Source organism: Triticum urartu, chromosome 2A (assembly GCF_056163025.1).
Source record: "Triticum urartu cultivar PI428250 chromosome 2A, HENAU_Tu73, whole genome shotgun sequence".
NCBI classification, from domain to species: domain Eukaryota; kingdom Viridiplantae; phylum Streptophyta; class Magnoliopsida; order Poales; family Poaceae; genus Triticum; species Triticum urartu.
The window spans coordinates 618,859,632-618,874,481 of record NC_141874.1 but is presented as its reverse complement, the minus strand read 5'-3'; the positions used below and the strand labels follow the sequence as shown (position 1 = coordinate 618,874,481).

Sequence of the window (14,850 nt, the reverse complement as noted above, 5' to 3'; positions counted from 1 at the left end):
AGGAAGATTTAATCATCCAATAAAATGTGTTCTCTGGTTGACAATGCTGCCTTCCAGAAACAAATGTTTCGGAAAGCCTGAAAATATGATTGGATCCTAGATGGGGACTGCATGATCTTTGCACAGGTTCTGAGCTCATAATGCCCAATCTGAAAATAAAATATGAAATTCTAATTCTTCTACAACAAAAGCATCATACAAATTCTGTTATGAAGAGCATCACATCTTCAAACTTAAATTAGTTAAGACGGGTAAAATACAGGCACGGGTATTTACTCCAGTGGTCTGACAACCAAACTATGTCGGTTTCTGTTAGGCACACTGCAAATAATTTTACAGTATTGGCCAGACTACCAAGGGACAAACAAAACAAAATGGTGATAGTACAGCACACTGCAAATAAATTTACAGTTTTGGCCACACTACCAAGGGAGAAACAAAAGAAAATGGTGACACTATAGCAACAGGCCGATAAGGCGGGAACCACCGAAACAGCGAATGAAGTAAGACAACATGATCTGTTGCCGGATAGGAGACGTCACATTGTCACAACGAGTAGTGTCAAAAATGATCTTATATTTTGGGACGGAGGGAGCACATTCTAATGTATAGGGTTACCTAAAACAAGCCGTATGTGCCCTCAAGCAAAGTTTGTGGTACAGTACAGAAGACAATTTCAGGGGAAAAGGGTATTGGATTAAAAATTGTTAGCTGTTACATCTCATGAATTGTCATAATATTTCATGAAATTCCAGAATGTGGCATAAAATAACTCTTGTCTACTAGTCTCAGAACTATTCCATCAAAGTAAGCTGGAAGGAGAGATGACAGCAACACACAACCTGTAGATATAGGTTCACGGGGAGGAAATATCATGAAATCTCCATTCTTCTTGCTCAAAATTCCGGTCACACTCAACTTCATTCCTTCCGTGATATATCTACAAGTTTGTGCAATCATGTAAGTTTTCGATGGCTCGATCTACAAAGATACAAACAAAAGGTGTGGATATTCAGGACAAATTTGATTACCCTTCCTCAAGACGGATAAGCTGAGCTTCTTCAGAAGAAAGATTTCTTTCTTGTAGCCAACATTTCAAGGTTGAAGATAGATCGGTACTTCTGCTTGTTGTAACCAAAACATTTTCATCGATCAATGGAACAACTTTCGTGTGGTACCCAGCTTTCACCAAGGCTCTTTTACCTGATTTTGCATCTGTTATGTAGAAATCAGCAGCAAACCTCTGCCAAACTCCACAGAATGTTCAAATGAGAAAAAATAGCATATGTCTGTAGTATCTCACTAGGTACTACAAATCGACAATAACGGCAAAGCACTATGGAGTTACAAAGGTTGACCCTTGGTGCATTTTGTTGCTTACCATAATTATTCTGGAAAAGGAGCTAAAATAATAGGGAATACCCTTGCTGCATAAACTGATAGTATGTTTGTAACACAATTGTGGTGCGTAGACTAGCTTAAGGCATGATAAGCAGAATACATAATCATTACAGAAAAGAAGCAAAATTACGATGAGATAGGTGCAAGATGAATGAAATATGTGTGTGGTACATACAAGGATAAATAAATCTCTGCAAATTAGATGTAGATAACCGCAGAGCATTCTTACCTCAGCATGTGTCAATTTCCACCTGGAACAATTATTTTTAGGATTTGCCACCTCAGAACCCCATCTACCACATTTTCTTAGCAGCGTAGAGGTGTATACACAGTTCTCCACCTTCTCATATGAAGAAATCAACGAAATATCACCACATGAAACCAGCTGCATAAAAGAAGGAACATTACAACATATATGAGATTGGCAAACCATTCTAATCACATGGTAAATACACAAGGAAAACAATGCTTGTACCACAACAATGAATCGACAAGCCGAGAAACCAAAAGAAACGATCATTACTCTTTGCATAGAAGTTACTTCTGTAAACTTGGCAAATAAAGTAGGCAGCTCTTTTCCCCTTGCAAGATTATAGTAATATCCAGCCAGCGAAGCTTCTATTCACAGCAATCTAATCTGAGCGAACTAACTTTCAAGATAAGGTCAACGAGCATACACCCATCCAAAAGATTGATGCACCTGTACTACACGGCACATGAGTGGGATTGCCACAAAATGCGGAATGGCTACACGTCCCACGCATTATACTCCACATATCTTATCTTAGCAATCGATACACTTAGTATACTCCATACAAAATGCTACTGAATTCACTGCCACGCTAAATGGCGGCTGAATTTCAGCAGGCAGGAGACTTCAGAACAGAACACTTGTTGGACTTGTTAGATCAATTTCATCGCAATTGCGATTGATAACAGGTAAAATGCATAAGCAGTCGTAAAACGTACGCCGGTAATCTTGACGAGCTGGCCGTCGGCGGCGACGCGGAGGCTGGAGGCCGGGAGTCCGTCGACGAACCGCCGCAGCACGCGGCCGGAAGCCGCGGCCGCGGCATTCCACAGGAGGAACGTGGACACGGCCGCCGAGAGGACCAGCGCGAGCACGAGCAGCACGGGGCTGCGCACGACAGCGAGGACGAGGGCGCCGAGCCCGATCCCCACCGCGAGCAGCGCCGCGACCGCCCAGGCCGCCGCCCTCGGGAACGGCGCGGGCACGGGGCGGCCCGCGTCCCCGGCGGTGGCGCAGAGGTCGTTCAGGGCGGCCGCGCTGGCGCCGGCCTCGGCGTCGGCGTCGGCGGCGTCGCGGTCGGCGGTGGCGCCGCGCCGCTTGCCGTCTTCCCCTCCCGGAAGCATATCTGTCAGCCGCTCGGCTCCGCTGGCTGAGTACTCCTACCGTGGTCACTGTTTTGCTCCCAGCCTTTTGACCTTTCCGTCGTCTGCTCTTTCCCCGGTGGTGGGCTTGGCCCTGGTTCTGGCGTGCGGTTTAAGGAAAAGAGGAACCAGCGCGGCGCGCATCTTTACGATGACAGGTGGGGACACGCACACCTCAGTCCCACCTACCAGTCATCGGTACACGCGGTACATTAGAGACAGGCCATGCGGCGATGGTATAGGACTAAGAAGATGACGTGTGGGCCCGAATATTGCTCGACCGCTTTGTCAGCGGAGGGTGTAGTGCGGTGCAGTGTGGCTACAGAAGTGAGACCACGCTATCAGACTTGGCGTGCTCACTGGTCACATGAGCGTGCTCACTGGACTGAGTGACTGACAGTGAAGCAGTTGGCACCGTACGCTGCCACAATGCGATGATACAGGCATGCATATCAGCTCTCTGACGCGTGGGCCCAGAAGCAGAAGCCTGTGGTCACGTACATACTCCTATCTCTATGTCTACTTATCCGGTATATAATGGTGTAATTACCAGTGGTTGATGCTCAAAAAAAGTGGTTGATGACGTGGGGAACTGTCATACTAGGGCTCTGTTTGGTTTATAAGTCCTAGGACTTTTTTTAGTCCCAACTTATAAGTCTCAAGTCCCTAAAAAGTCCCTACATGTTTTTTTTTGAGCATCAGTCCCTACATGTTTGGTTCCCGGGACTTATAAGTCTCTATAAGGCCATATTACAACAATAAGTTCCTATAAGTCTCTTCTTGAGAGTCTTATTCCATAAGTCCCAAGTGCCCACTTTAAGTCCCTATAAGTCCCTCCTGTTTGGTTTAGGTGAGACTTATAGGGACTTATTTAAGTCCCTAGACCAATAAGTCCCTGAAAACAAACACCCTCTAGGTCTCTAGTCCTAGAATTTTTTTTTTGAAAAAAACTCTTAAGAAAGTGTTTCTAAAAACTTTTAGCAAAAAGTTCAAAAAATTCCCATCGTGTTTGGTTTGCTAGGGATTTTTTCTAGTCCCAACACAAAAAAGTTTCTGAAACCAAACACCCCCTAAGCAACTTTTTGTGGGCTCATTTATTTAGCTCTGTCCAGCTCCGATCGGTGGGCTCTTGAAGTCACAGGTCTAATCTTTCTGATTCTTTCGAGTTTTGAATTGAATTCACACTTGTCCCTATGCAGATGGCGACAGAAGAGAGAGACACACGCTGCAGCAGGCTGCGCAGTAGCCGTAGGCGTATTGCTACGGTGATCCGCTCCGGTGCATATTCTGAATCTCTGATCCATTCTACCAGTACACTATACGCCGTACCAGCGGTCCACGCTACTGTAGAGTAGTAGTACTCCTGTACTCTCACAGACAGTACTTTACTGTTTCAAGCTTTGATGACAACACACGATATGCTTTTTCATTATATAATGGACGGAATCACGCGAGCCTTGGAAAGACTTGGAGATGGGTTGCATTCCTTTCGTCCAAATTTATTTATGGCCCCCTCTATTTTAATTGTGTAAATTTAGCTATAAAATATGAATCGTACTCTCTCCATACAGAATTACTTGTCGCTGAAAACTCCCACGACAAGTAATTCTGGACAAAGGGAGCATGTCACAAAAGTTATATCCTAGAATGACTCTTTTGCATACAAATCCAATGTCATACTTCCTGTAACATATGTCCCATATTTTTGTTAGCTATGTTGATAGTTTGTGGCCTAATATATGAAGGAGCTAAATATATCCGAACATAGTCAATATTCCCTCAGTCTCCGATAAGTATTTTCGGACGAAGAGAGTAGACAATTTGTTATGGTTTACCTGTAAGGATGGAGCCAAGAAAGACTGTATGAGAGGGGGTGTGGCAAATTGTCGTTGCACCAATGTTGGGGAGGGCTTGAAAAAAACGATTAAAACACACTTGTTTTCTGTTCCCAAAACATCATATTAGTACCTCTAATAATGCTATTGTGTATGTTCATACGCCTTCTCGTTCTTCCTCCACAAGAAAAGCTCCTCTTCCTGTTGACGCCGTCGCTAGTCCGCCACATATTCGATGGCCTTTGGGTCATAAGGTGCGGAGGACATCGCGCCCCCGCCGGCGGGAGGGACCCGTTCTTATTCTTGTTAGGTTCAGCATCTTGGCTGGGGTTGTGCCGCGCGGCGTGTCCCTTAGTAGAAATAATGTCTCCCACTTTTCATCTCTATTTCGATGGTGTGTCTAGCTTCATCGGAGGGCGTGTAGAGGTGAGTCTCCGTTAAATCTCGAGGGATTCGATCGGTGCTGGTCTTCGTTGCATCTATTTGGATCCGATTTTCGTTCGTCTTTATTTGAGTGATTACAAATTTGATCCTTCCGATCTACAGCTCCCTTCATCGGCGATGGTTGATGCTCTAGTGCCTAGTCCTATAGGGCTTGGCACGATGACTTTCCGACTGTCTACTACAATAAGATTTGCTCGGCTCCGACGAGGGAGAGGCAATGACGGGGCGCGCCTTCGGCTCTCTTCAATGCTTGTAGTTGTCGCTACGTGGTCCACAGACCTCGTTGTAACTTTTATTACTTCTGATTTTCTTTGTACTGTTATGATTGAAAATAAATAGATTGAAAATTTCTTGTAAAAAATTTATTATGTCAACGTTGGCCTGACCAGGGTTCAGATCGCCTCCCCAAGCGTGGCACACTTTGTTAGCCACAAGTTAGACAAGCTTAACTGAGTTAGCCTTTGCAGCCGCACTTATGACAAGATTTCTTTCGTACAAATCGGACCCCAGATGTCATTGACTCGGAAAAATATGATGAGATTATCTCTGGTGTGACAAAGTGTGACACCAGTTTTGATCGTCTCACCTTAGACACATGTGGCAAATAATTATGGCAGATGCTGACAAATTTTGTATGTGAACCAGACATGGCCTTGCATTGTATAACCATGCGCCCAACATGACCAAGTGTAACCAAAGCCTAGGGGCGGAAAAATAGGTGGTTTATTTTCTAAAATTCAAACATTTCTATCTTATTAGTTTCTTTTAGATGAGCTTCCAGGGTGGAAAGAAGAGATATGGATTATTTTTTTCTGAAATCCAGAATTGTTTGTCTTAATTTCCGGTGAATGAATTATCGTCTTAAATAAAAGGATGTAACATTTCATCTACATACCATCGATTAGAGTAGGCAATTAGACATTTTTTTTCTTTCATCTAGATTTCATTTTATTTTGCAAGAAAAAATAAAATGGAAAAGTGGCACAATAAGCATTCACAAAGATGTATTGTAAACAACTAAGAATCTTAACTTGGGTCGTGAAGGTTATAACTACATTGTGTGATTGTTCCTCAAAAGCTAGAATCAAGTGAGTGTATGCTTGTGTATGTGAGAGCATCTTCAGCCGTTGGCCCCCCAGGCGGCGCTTTTACGCGCCCCCTGGGGGCGAGCCGGCGCTAAATCGGCGCTGGGGCGGTTGGCCGTCCAGCCGTCGCCCCCAGGCATCGATATTGGCCCACTTTTCGGCCCACTTTCAGCGAATTAAGGGCTCATATGGGCGAGAATAGGCCCATATTCGGCGTGGTTCGCCGTGGTACGGCGTTGAATTATCAACGTATAAATATTTTTGTATCACATAGTTCATCACAGAAAATCAAATAGTTCAACAAAATAGTGCAACAACAAATAGTTCAATACAAATTATATAGTTCAACAAATAAAAACTCATATTTCATCACACGTCGCGCCCGGCGTCGCCCTTGAACCTCCATAGGTGCTCTATCAGATCCTGCTGCAGTTGATGATGCACCTGTGGGTCTCGGATCTCCTGATGCATACTGAGGTAGGCAGTCCAGGGGTAGCTGGTGATCAACTTCGGCTAGAGGTCCTTGCCTGTAGTATGGTTCAGTGTCAAACACTGGGTCTTCTTACTTGCTTTCGATGATCATGTTGTGCAAGATGACACAGCAAGTCATGATCTCCCACATTTGATCTTTCGACCAGGTCTGAGCGGGGTACCAGACAACAGCAAATCGAGATTGGAGCACACCAAATGCCCGCTCGACATCCTTCCTGCAAGCCTCCCGAATCTTCGCAAACCAGGCGTTCTTGCCTCCTGGCACAATGTTTGAGATGGTCTTCACAAATGTCGACCATCTCGGATAGATGCCATCAGCTAGATAGTACCCCTTGTTGTAGTGCCGCCCATTGATCTCGAAGTTCACAGGAGGAGAGTGACCTTCAACAAGCTTGGCAAAGAAAGGAGAGCACTGCAGCATGTTGATGTCATTGTGAGTTTCTGGCATACCAAAGAAGGAGTGCCAAATCCAGAGGTCCTGTGTGGCCACCGCCTCAAGTACCACACTGCAACCGCCTTTGGCGCCTTTGTACATCCCCTGCCAAGCAAATGGGCAATTCTTCCATTTCCAATGCATACAGTCGATGCTTCCAAGCATCCCAGGAAATCCTCTTGCTGCATTCTATGCTAGGATCCGAGCAGTGTCTTCCGCATTGGGTGTTCTCAAGTATTGCGGTCCAAACACTGCCACCACTGCCCGACAGAACTTGTAGAAACACTCTATGCTGGTGGACTCGGCCATGCGCCCATAATCGTCGAGTGAATCACCGGGAGCTCCATATGCAAGCATCCTCATCGCTATCGTGCACTTCTGGATCGAGGTGAATCCAAGTTTGCCGGTGCAATCCATCTTGCACTTGAAGTAGTTGTCAAACTCCCGGATGGAATTCACAATCCCGAGGAAGAGCTTTCGGCTCATCCGATAACGGCGCCGAAATGTTTTGTCGCCGTGAAGTGGAGCATCGATGAAGTAGTCGGAGTAGAGCATGAAATAGCCTTCGAGACGATGCGGTTCTTTGCTTTCACCCGCCCTAGCACCGAGCCACCTCGCCGTGGCTTTCCATTGCTCGCCAACAGCTGGGCGAGGGCGGCGAGCACCATGAGATGCTCTTCTTCCTGGACGTCGGCCTCGGCTTCCTCCTCCAGCAGCGCGGCAAGCGCTTCCTCGTCATCCGAGTCCATCGCCGGGGCAGGCAAATCGCCGAACACCTTGCGCCCGGTGGGCGTGTACCCGCCGCTAAACTGCCCCTCCGTGGCCGCAAACGCCCAGCTGCTGTTGGAGGGGCTGCCACGGCGAACCTCTGCTATTTTTCGGGCGAGGAATGGCTATCTAGTGGTGAAGGGCGGCGGTCGGTGCCGGGATATAGCTAGTGGCGGCCGAGGTCGCGGGGGGTGGGAGGCGAGTCGGGGAAGAAAATCTTAACTTTTCGCGTGATGTGGGCCAGCCGCGCTTTTCCCTTGCGTCGGAGCCCCCGACCGCCCTGAGTGCGCCGGGTTCGGCCTGTGATCGCCGAGCGAAAAAAAGAGCCGAACCGGCGCTTTTCGGTGTCCTGGGGCCGCGACTGGGGCGTTTTTTGACGCCGTCGCCGAAAAAGTGGCCTGGGGGGCCTGTTGGGGGCGCGGCTGGAGATGCTCTGAGTGACTTCGATTGTACTGTGTTAAAAAAGGCTAGAATCAATAAATTTTCTGATATTCTATATTTTCTCTTTCTTTTATTTACTATATTTTTTGTTCCTATTTTTTGTTTATTGACATTCTTTTCTAGTCTTCATACATGATTCATTTACTTCTTTGTATTATATATTTCTTTCTTTCCATGTTATTGTTTTATCCTATTTTATTTTCTCACTTCTTTTCAATGTCTGATGCCTTCATACAAAATGTGTTTGTGGTATTTCTTTTCAATGAATCTATGTATTTTTTCTATATAGATAAATTTTATATAAATGGTGTATTTCTCATCTTTGTTCGCATCACATATGTTTAGTACTTTATTTGAGAAATATGTTTAGTAAGTAAAGTGAACATTTTTGTCGCACATGTTTTTTAGAAACACTTTGTAATTTTATTCATAGTCGTAGCCATTACATGTACACTATTTTGGATTTAAGATCAAATAAAATACAAAGTAACTCCTTTGACTAAGAATTATAGTGATATTGAAGGAAATATGCCCTAGAGGCAATAATAAAGTTATTATTTATTTCCTTATTTCATGATAAATGTTTATTATTCATGCTAGAATTGTATTAACCGGAAACATAATACATGTGTGAATACATAGACAAACAGAGTGTCACTAGTATGCCTCTACTTGACTAGCTCGTTGATCAAAGATGGTTAAGTTTCCTAACCATAGACATGAGTTGTCATTTGATTAACGGGATCACATCATTAGGAAAATGATGTGATTGACTTGACCCATTCCGTTAGCTTAGCACTTGATCGTTTAGTTTGTTGCTATTGCTTTCTTCATGACTTATACATGTTCCTATGACTATGAGATTATGCAACTCCCGTTTACCGGCGGAACACTTTGTGTGCCATCAAACGTCACAACTGAAGGAAATATGCCCTAAAGGCAATAATAAAGTTATTATTTATTTCTTTATATCATGATAAATGTTTATTATTCATGCTAGAATTGTATTAACCGGAAACATAATACATGTGTGAATACATAGACAAAAACAGAGAGTCACTAGTATGCCTCTACTTGACTAGCTCGTTAATCAAAGATGGTTATGTTTCCTAACCATAGACATGAGTTTTCATTTGATTAACGGGATCACATCATTAGGAGAATGATGTGATTGACTTGACCCATTCCGTTAGCTTAGCACTTGATCGTTTAGTTTGTTGCTATTGCTTTCTTCATAACTTATACATGTTCCTATGACTATGAGATTATGCAACTCCCGTTTACCGGAGGAACACTTTGTGTGCTACCAAATGTCACAACGTAACTGGGTGATTATAAAGGTGCTCTACAGGTGTCTCCAAAGGTACTTGTTGGGTTGGCGTATTTCGAGATTAGGATTTGCCACTCCGATTGTCGGAGAGGTATCTCTGGGCCCTCTCGGTAATGCACATCACTCAAGCCTTGCAAGCATTGCAACTAATAAGTTAGTTGCAGGATGATGTATTATGGAACGAGTAAAGAGACTTGCCGGTAACGAGATTGAACTAGGTATTGAGATACCGACGATCGAATCTCGGGCAAGTAACATACCGATGACAAAGGGAACAACGTATGTTGTTATGCGGTCTGACCGATAAAGATCTTCGTAGAATATGTAGGAGCCAATATGAGCATCCAGGTTCCGCTATTGGTTATTGACCGGAGACGTGTCTCGGTCATGTCTACATTGTTCTCGAACCCGTAGGGTCCGCACGCTTAAAGTTCGGTGATGATCGTAATTGGGGTTTTTGTGTTTTGATGTACCGAAGGTTGTTCGGAGTCCCGTATGTGATCACGGACATGACGAGGAGTCTCGAAATGGTCGAGACATAAAGATTGATATATTGGAAGCCTATATTTGGATATCGGAAACGTTCCGGGTGAAATCGGGATTTTACCAGAGTACCGGGGGGTTACCGAAACCCCCCGGGGGTTATTGGGCCTACGTGGGCCATAAGGGAGAAGAGGAGGGCCGGCCAGGGAAGGCCACGCGTCCCCTCCCCCCCTAGTCTGAATAGGACAAGGAAGGGGGGGCGGCGCCCCCCCTTTCCTCTTTCTCCCTTCCTCCTTCCTTTTCCAACAAGGCAAGAGGGGGAAGTCCTACTCCCGGTTGGAGTAGGACTCCTCCAGGCGCACCCATAGGGCCGGCCGCACCTCCCCCTCTCCCTCCTTTATATACTGAGGCAAGGAGGCACCCCATGACACACAAGTTGATCCTCGTGATCGTTCCTTAGCCGTGTGCGGTGCCCCCTTCCACCATATTCCACCTCGGTCATATCATAGCGGTGCTTAGGCGAAGCCCTGCGTCAGTAGAACATCATCACTGTCATCACGCCGTCGTGCTGACGAAACTCTCCCTCAACGTTTTGCTGGATCGGAACTCGAGGGACGTCACCGAGTTGAACGTGTGCAGAACTCGGAGGTGTCGTACGTTCGGTACTTGGATCAGTCGGATCGGGAAGACGTACAACTACTTCCTCTACGTTGTGTCAACACTTCCGTTGCCGGTCTACGAGGGTACGTAGACAACACTCTCCCCTATCGTTGCTATGCATCACCATGATCTTGCGTGTGCGTAGGAAATTTTTTGAAATTACTACGTTCCCCAACAACAACGTAACTGGGTGATTATAAAGGTGCTCTACAGGTGTCTCCAAAGGTACTTATTGGGTTGGCGTATTTCGAGATTAGGATTTGTCACTCCGATTGTCGGAGAGGTATCTCTGGGCCCACTCGGTGATGCACATCACTATAAGCCTTGCAAGCATTGCAACTAATGAGTTAGTTGCAGGATGATGTATTACGGAACGAGTAAAGAGACTTGCTGGTAACGAGATTGAACTAGGTATTGAGATACCGACGATCGAATCTCGGACAATTAACATACCGATGACAAAGGGAACAACGTATGTTGTTATGCGGTCTGGCCGATAAAGATCTTCGTAGAATATGTAGGAGCCAATATGGGCATCCAGGTCCCGCTATTGGTTATTGACCAGAGAGGTGTCTCAGTCATGTCTACATAGTTCTCGAACCCGTAGGGTCCGCACGCTTAATGTTCGTTGACGATATAGTAGTATATGAGTTATGTATGTTGATGACCAAATGTTGTTCGGAGTCCGGAGTGAGATCACAGACATGACGAGTAACTTCGGAATGGTCCGGAGATAAAGTTTGATATATGGGATAATAGTGTTTGGTCACCGGAAGGGGTTCCGGATGTTTCCTGAAATGTTTGGGTACGAGAACACTTTATTTGGGCCAAAGGGGAAAGCCCACAAGGTTTTTGGAAAGCGCAAAAGGAAGTTTTGCGGAGTCCAGGGGCCAGACGCCAGGGTCCCTGGCGTCTGGGTCCAGACGTCGGGAACCCTGGCGTCTGGCCCTGGAATCCGAGAAGGACTCTTGCCTTTCGGGTAAAACCGACTTTGTGGAGGCTTTTACTCCAAGTTTCGACCCCAAGGCTCAACATATAAATAGAGGGGTAGGGCTAGCACCCAAGACACATCAAGAAACACCAAGCCGTGTGCCGGCAACCCCGTCCCCTCTAGTTTATCCTCCGTCATAGTTTTCGTAGTGCTTAGGTGAAGCCCTGCGAAGATTGTTCTTCACCAACACCGTCACCACGCCGTCGTGCTGCCGGAACTCATCTACTACTTCGCCCCTCTTGCTGGATCGAGAAGGCGAGGACGTCACTGAGCTGAACGTGTGCAGAACTCGGAGGTGACGTGCTTTCGGTACTTGGATCGGTCGGATCGTGAAGGCGTACGACTACATCAACCGCGTTGATATAATGCTTCTGCGAACGGTCTACGAGGGTACGTAGAAAACACTCTCCCCTCTCGTTGCTATGCATCACCATGATCCTGCGTGTGCGTAGGATTTTTTTTGAAATTACTACGTTTCCCAACAGTGGCATCCGAGCCAGGTTTTATGCGTAGATGTCATATGCACGAGTAGAACACAAGTGAGTTGTGGGCGATATAAGTCATACTGCTTACCAGCATGTCATACTTTGGTTTGGCGGTATTGTTGGATGAAGCAGCCCGGACCGACATTACGCTTATGCTTACGCGAGACTGGTTCTACCGACGCGCTTTGCACACAGGTGGCTGGCGGGTGTCAGTTTCTCCAACTTTAGTTGAACCGAGTGTGGCTACGCCCGGTCCTTGCGAAGGTTAAAACAACACCAACTTGACAAACTATCGTTGTGGTTTTGATGCGTAGGTAAGAACGGTTCTTGCTAAGCCCATAGCAACCACGTAAAATTTGCAACAACAAAGTAGAGGACGTCTAACTTATTTTTGCAGGGCATGTTGTGATGTGATATGGTCAAGACATGATGCTAAATTTTATTGTATGAGATGATCGTGTTTTGTAACCGAGTTATCGGCAACTGGCAGGAGCCATATGGTTGTCGCTTTATTGTATGCAATGCAATCGCCCTGTAATGCTTTACTTTATCACTAAGCAGTAGCGATAGTCGTGGACGCATAAGATTGGCGAGACGACAACGATGCTACGATGGAGATCAAGGTGTCACACCGGTGACGATGGTGATCATGAAGGTGCTTCGGAGATGGAGATCACAAGCACAAGATGATGATGGCCATATCATATCACTTATATTGATTGCATGTGATGTTTATCTTTTATGCATCTTATCTTGCTTTGATTGACGGTAGCATTATAAGATGATCCCTCACTAAATATCAAAGTATAAGTGTTCTCCCTGAGTATGCACCGTTACGAAAGTTCTTCGTGCTGAGACACCACGTGATGATCGGGTGTGATAGTCTCTACGTTCAAATACAACGGGTGCAAAATAGTTGCACACGCGGAATACTCAGGTTAAACTTGACGAGCCTAGCATATAACAGATATGGCCTCGGAACACGGAGACCGAAAGGTCGAGCGTGAATCATATAGTAGATATGATCAACATAGTGATGTTCACCGTTGATACTACTCCATCTCACGTGATGATCGGACATGGTTTAGTTGATATGGATCACGTGATCACTTAGAGGATTAGAGGGATGTCTATCTAAGTGGGAGTTCTTAAATAATATGATTAAATTGAACTTAAATTTATCATGAACTTAGTACCTGATAGTATCTTGCTTGTCTATGTTGATTGTAGATAGATGGCCCGTGCTGTTGTTCCGTTGAATTGTAATGCATTCCTTGAGAAAGCAAAGTTGAAAGATGATGATAGCAATTACACGGATTGGGTCCATAACTTGAGGATTATCCTCATTGCTGCACAGAAGAATTACGTCCTGGAAGCACCGCTAAGTGCCAAACCTGCTGCAGGAGCAACACCAGATGTTATGAACGTCTGGCAGAGCAAAGCTGATGACTACTCGATAGTTCAGTGTGCCATGCTTTATGTTGGGGAACGTAGCAGAGTTTTAAAATTTTCTACGCATCACCAAGATCAATCTATGGAGTCATCTAGCAACGAGGGAGAGAGGAGTGCATCTACATACCCTTGTAGATTGCGCGCGGAAGCGTTCAAGAGAACGGGGTTGATGGAGTCGTACTCGACGTGATCCAAATCACCGATGACCAAGTGCCGAACGAACGGCACCTCCGCGTTCAACACACGTACGGTTGGGAAGATGTCTCCTCCAACTTGATCCAGCAAGGGGGAAGGAGAGGTTGATGAAGATCCAGCAGCACGACGGCGTGGTGGTGGAAGCAACAGTGATCTCGGCAGGGCTTCGCCAAGCACAGGGAGACGGAGGAGTGTCACGGGAGGGAGAGGGAGAGGCCAGGGGCTTGGGTGCGGCTGCCCTCCCTCCCCCCACTATATATAGGGTGCCTAGGGGGGGCACCGGCCCTAGGAGATCCAATCTCCTAGAGGGGGGGCGGCCAAGGGTGTGCCTTGCCCGCCAAGGCAAGGGTGGCGCCCCCCACCCCTAGGGTTTCCAACCCTAGGCGCAGGGGAGGCCCAAGGGGGGCGCACCAGCCCACTAGGGGCTGGTTCCCCTCCCACTTCAGCCCATGGGGCCCTCCGGGATAGGTGGCCCCACCCGGTGGACCCCCGGGACCCTTCTGGTGGTCCCGGTACAATACTGATTACCCCCGAAACTTTCCCGATGGCCGAAACTTGACTTCCTATATATAAATCTTCACCTCCGGACCATTCCGGAACTTCTCGTGACGTCCGGGATCTCATCCGGGACTCCGAACAACTTTCGGGTTACTGTATGCTAATATCTCTACAACCCTAGCGTCACCGAACCTTAAGTGTGTAGACCCTACGGGTTCGGGAGACATGCAGACATGACCGAGACGCTTCTCCGGTCAATAACCAACAACGGGATCTGGATACCCATGTTGTCTCCCACATGCTCCATGATGATCTCATCGGATGAACCACAATGTCGAGGATTCAATCAATCCGTATACATTTCCCTTTGTCAATCGGTACATTACTTGCCCGAGACTCGATCGTCGGTATCCCAATACCTCGTTCAATCTCGTTACCGGCAAGTCACTTTACTCGTGCCGTAAT

General features: G+C 46.3%; 1 protein-coding gene across 1 annotated transcript; it reads right to left on the bottom strand.

The window, feature by feature from the left end:
* Window positions 1-556: 556 nt before the first annotated feature.
* LOC125539225 (protein SHOU4-like) lies at window positions 557-2,883 on the bottom strand. The gene is made up of 4 exons (XM_048702607.2): window positions 2,371-2,883; window positions 1,631-1,786; window positions 1,032-1,243; window positions 557-940 (listed from the first exon to the last, which is right to left on the bottom strand). The coding sequence occupies exons 1-4, from the start codon at window positions 2,773-2,775 to the stop codon at window positions 742-744; spliced, it is 972 nt and encodes a 323-aa protein (XP_048558564.1). The 5' UTR covers window positions 2,776-2,883; the 3' UTR covers window positions 557-741.
* Between the last annotated feature and the right edge of the window lie 11,967 nt (window positions 2,884-14,850).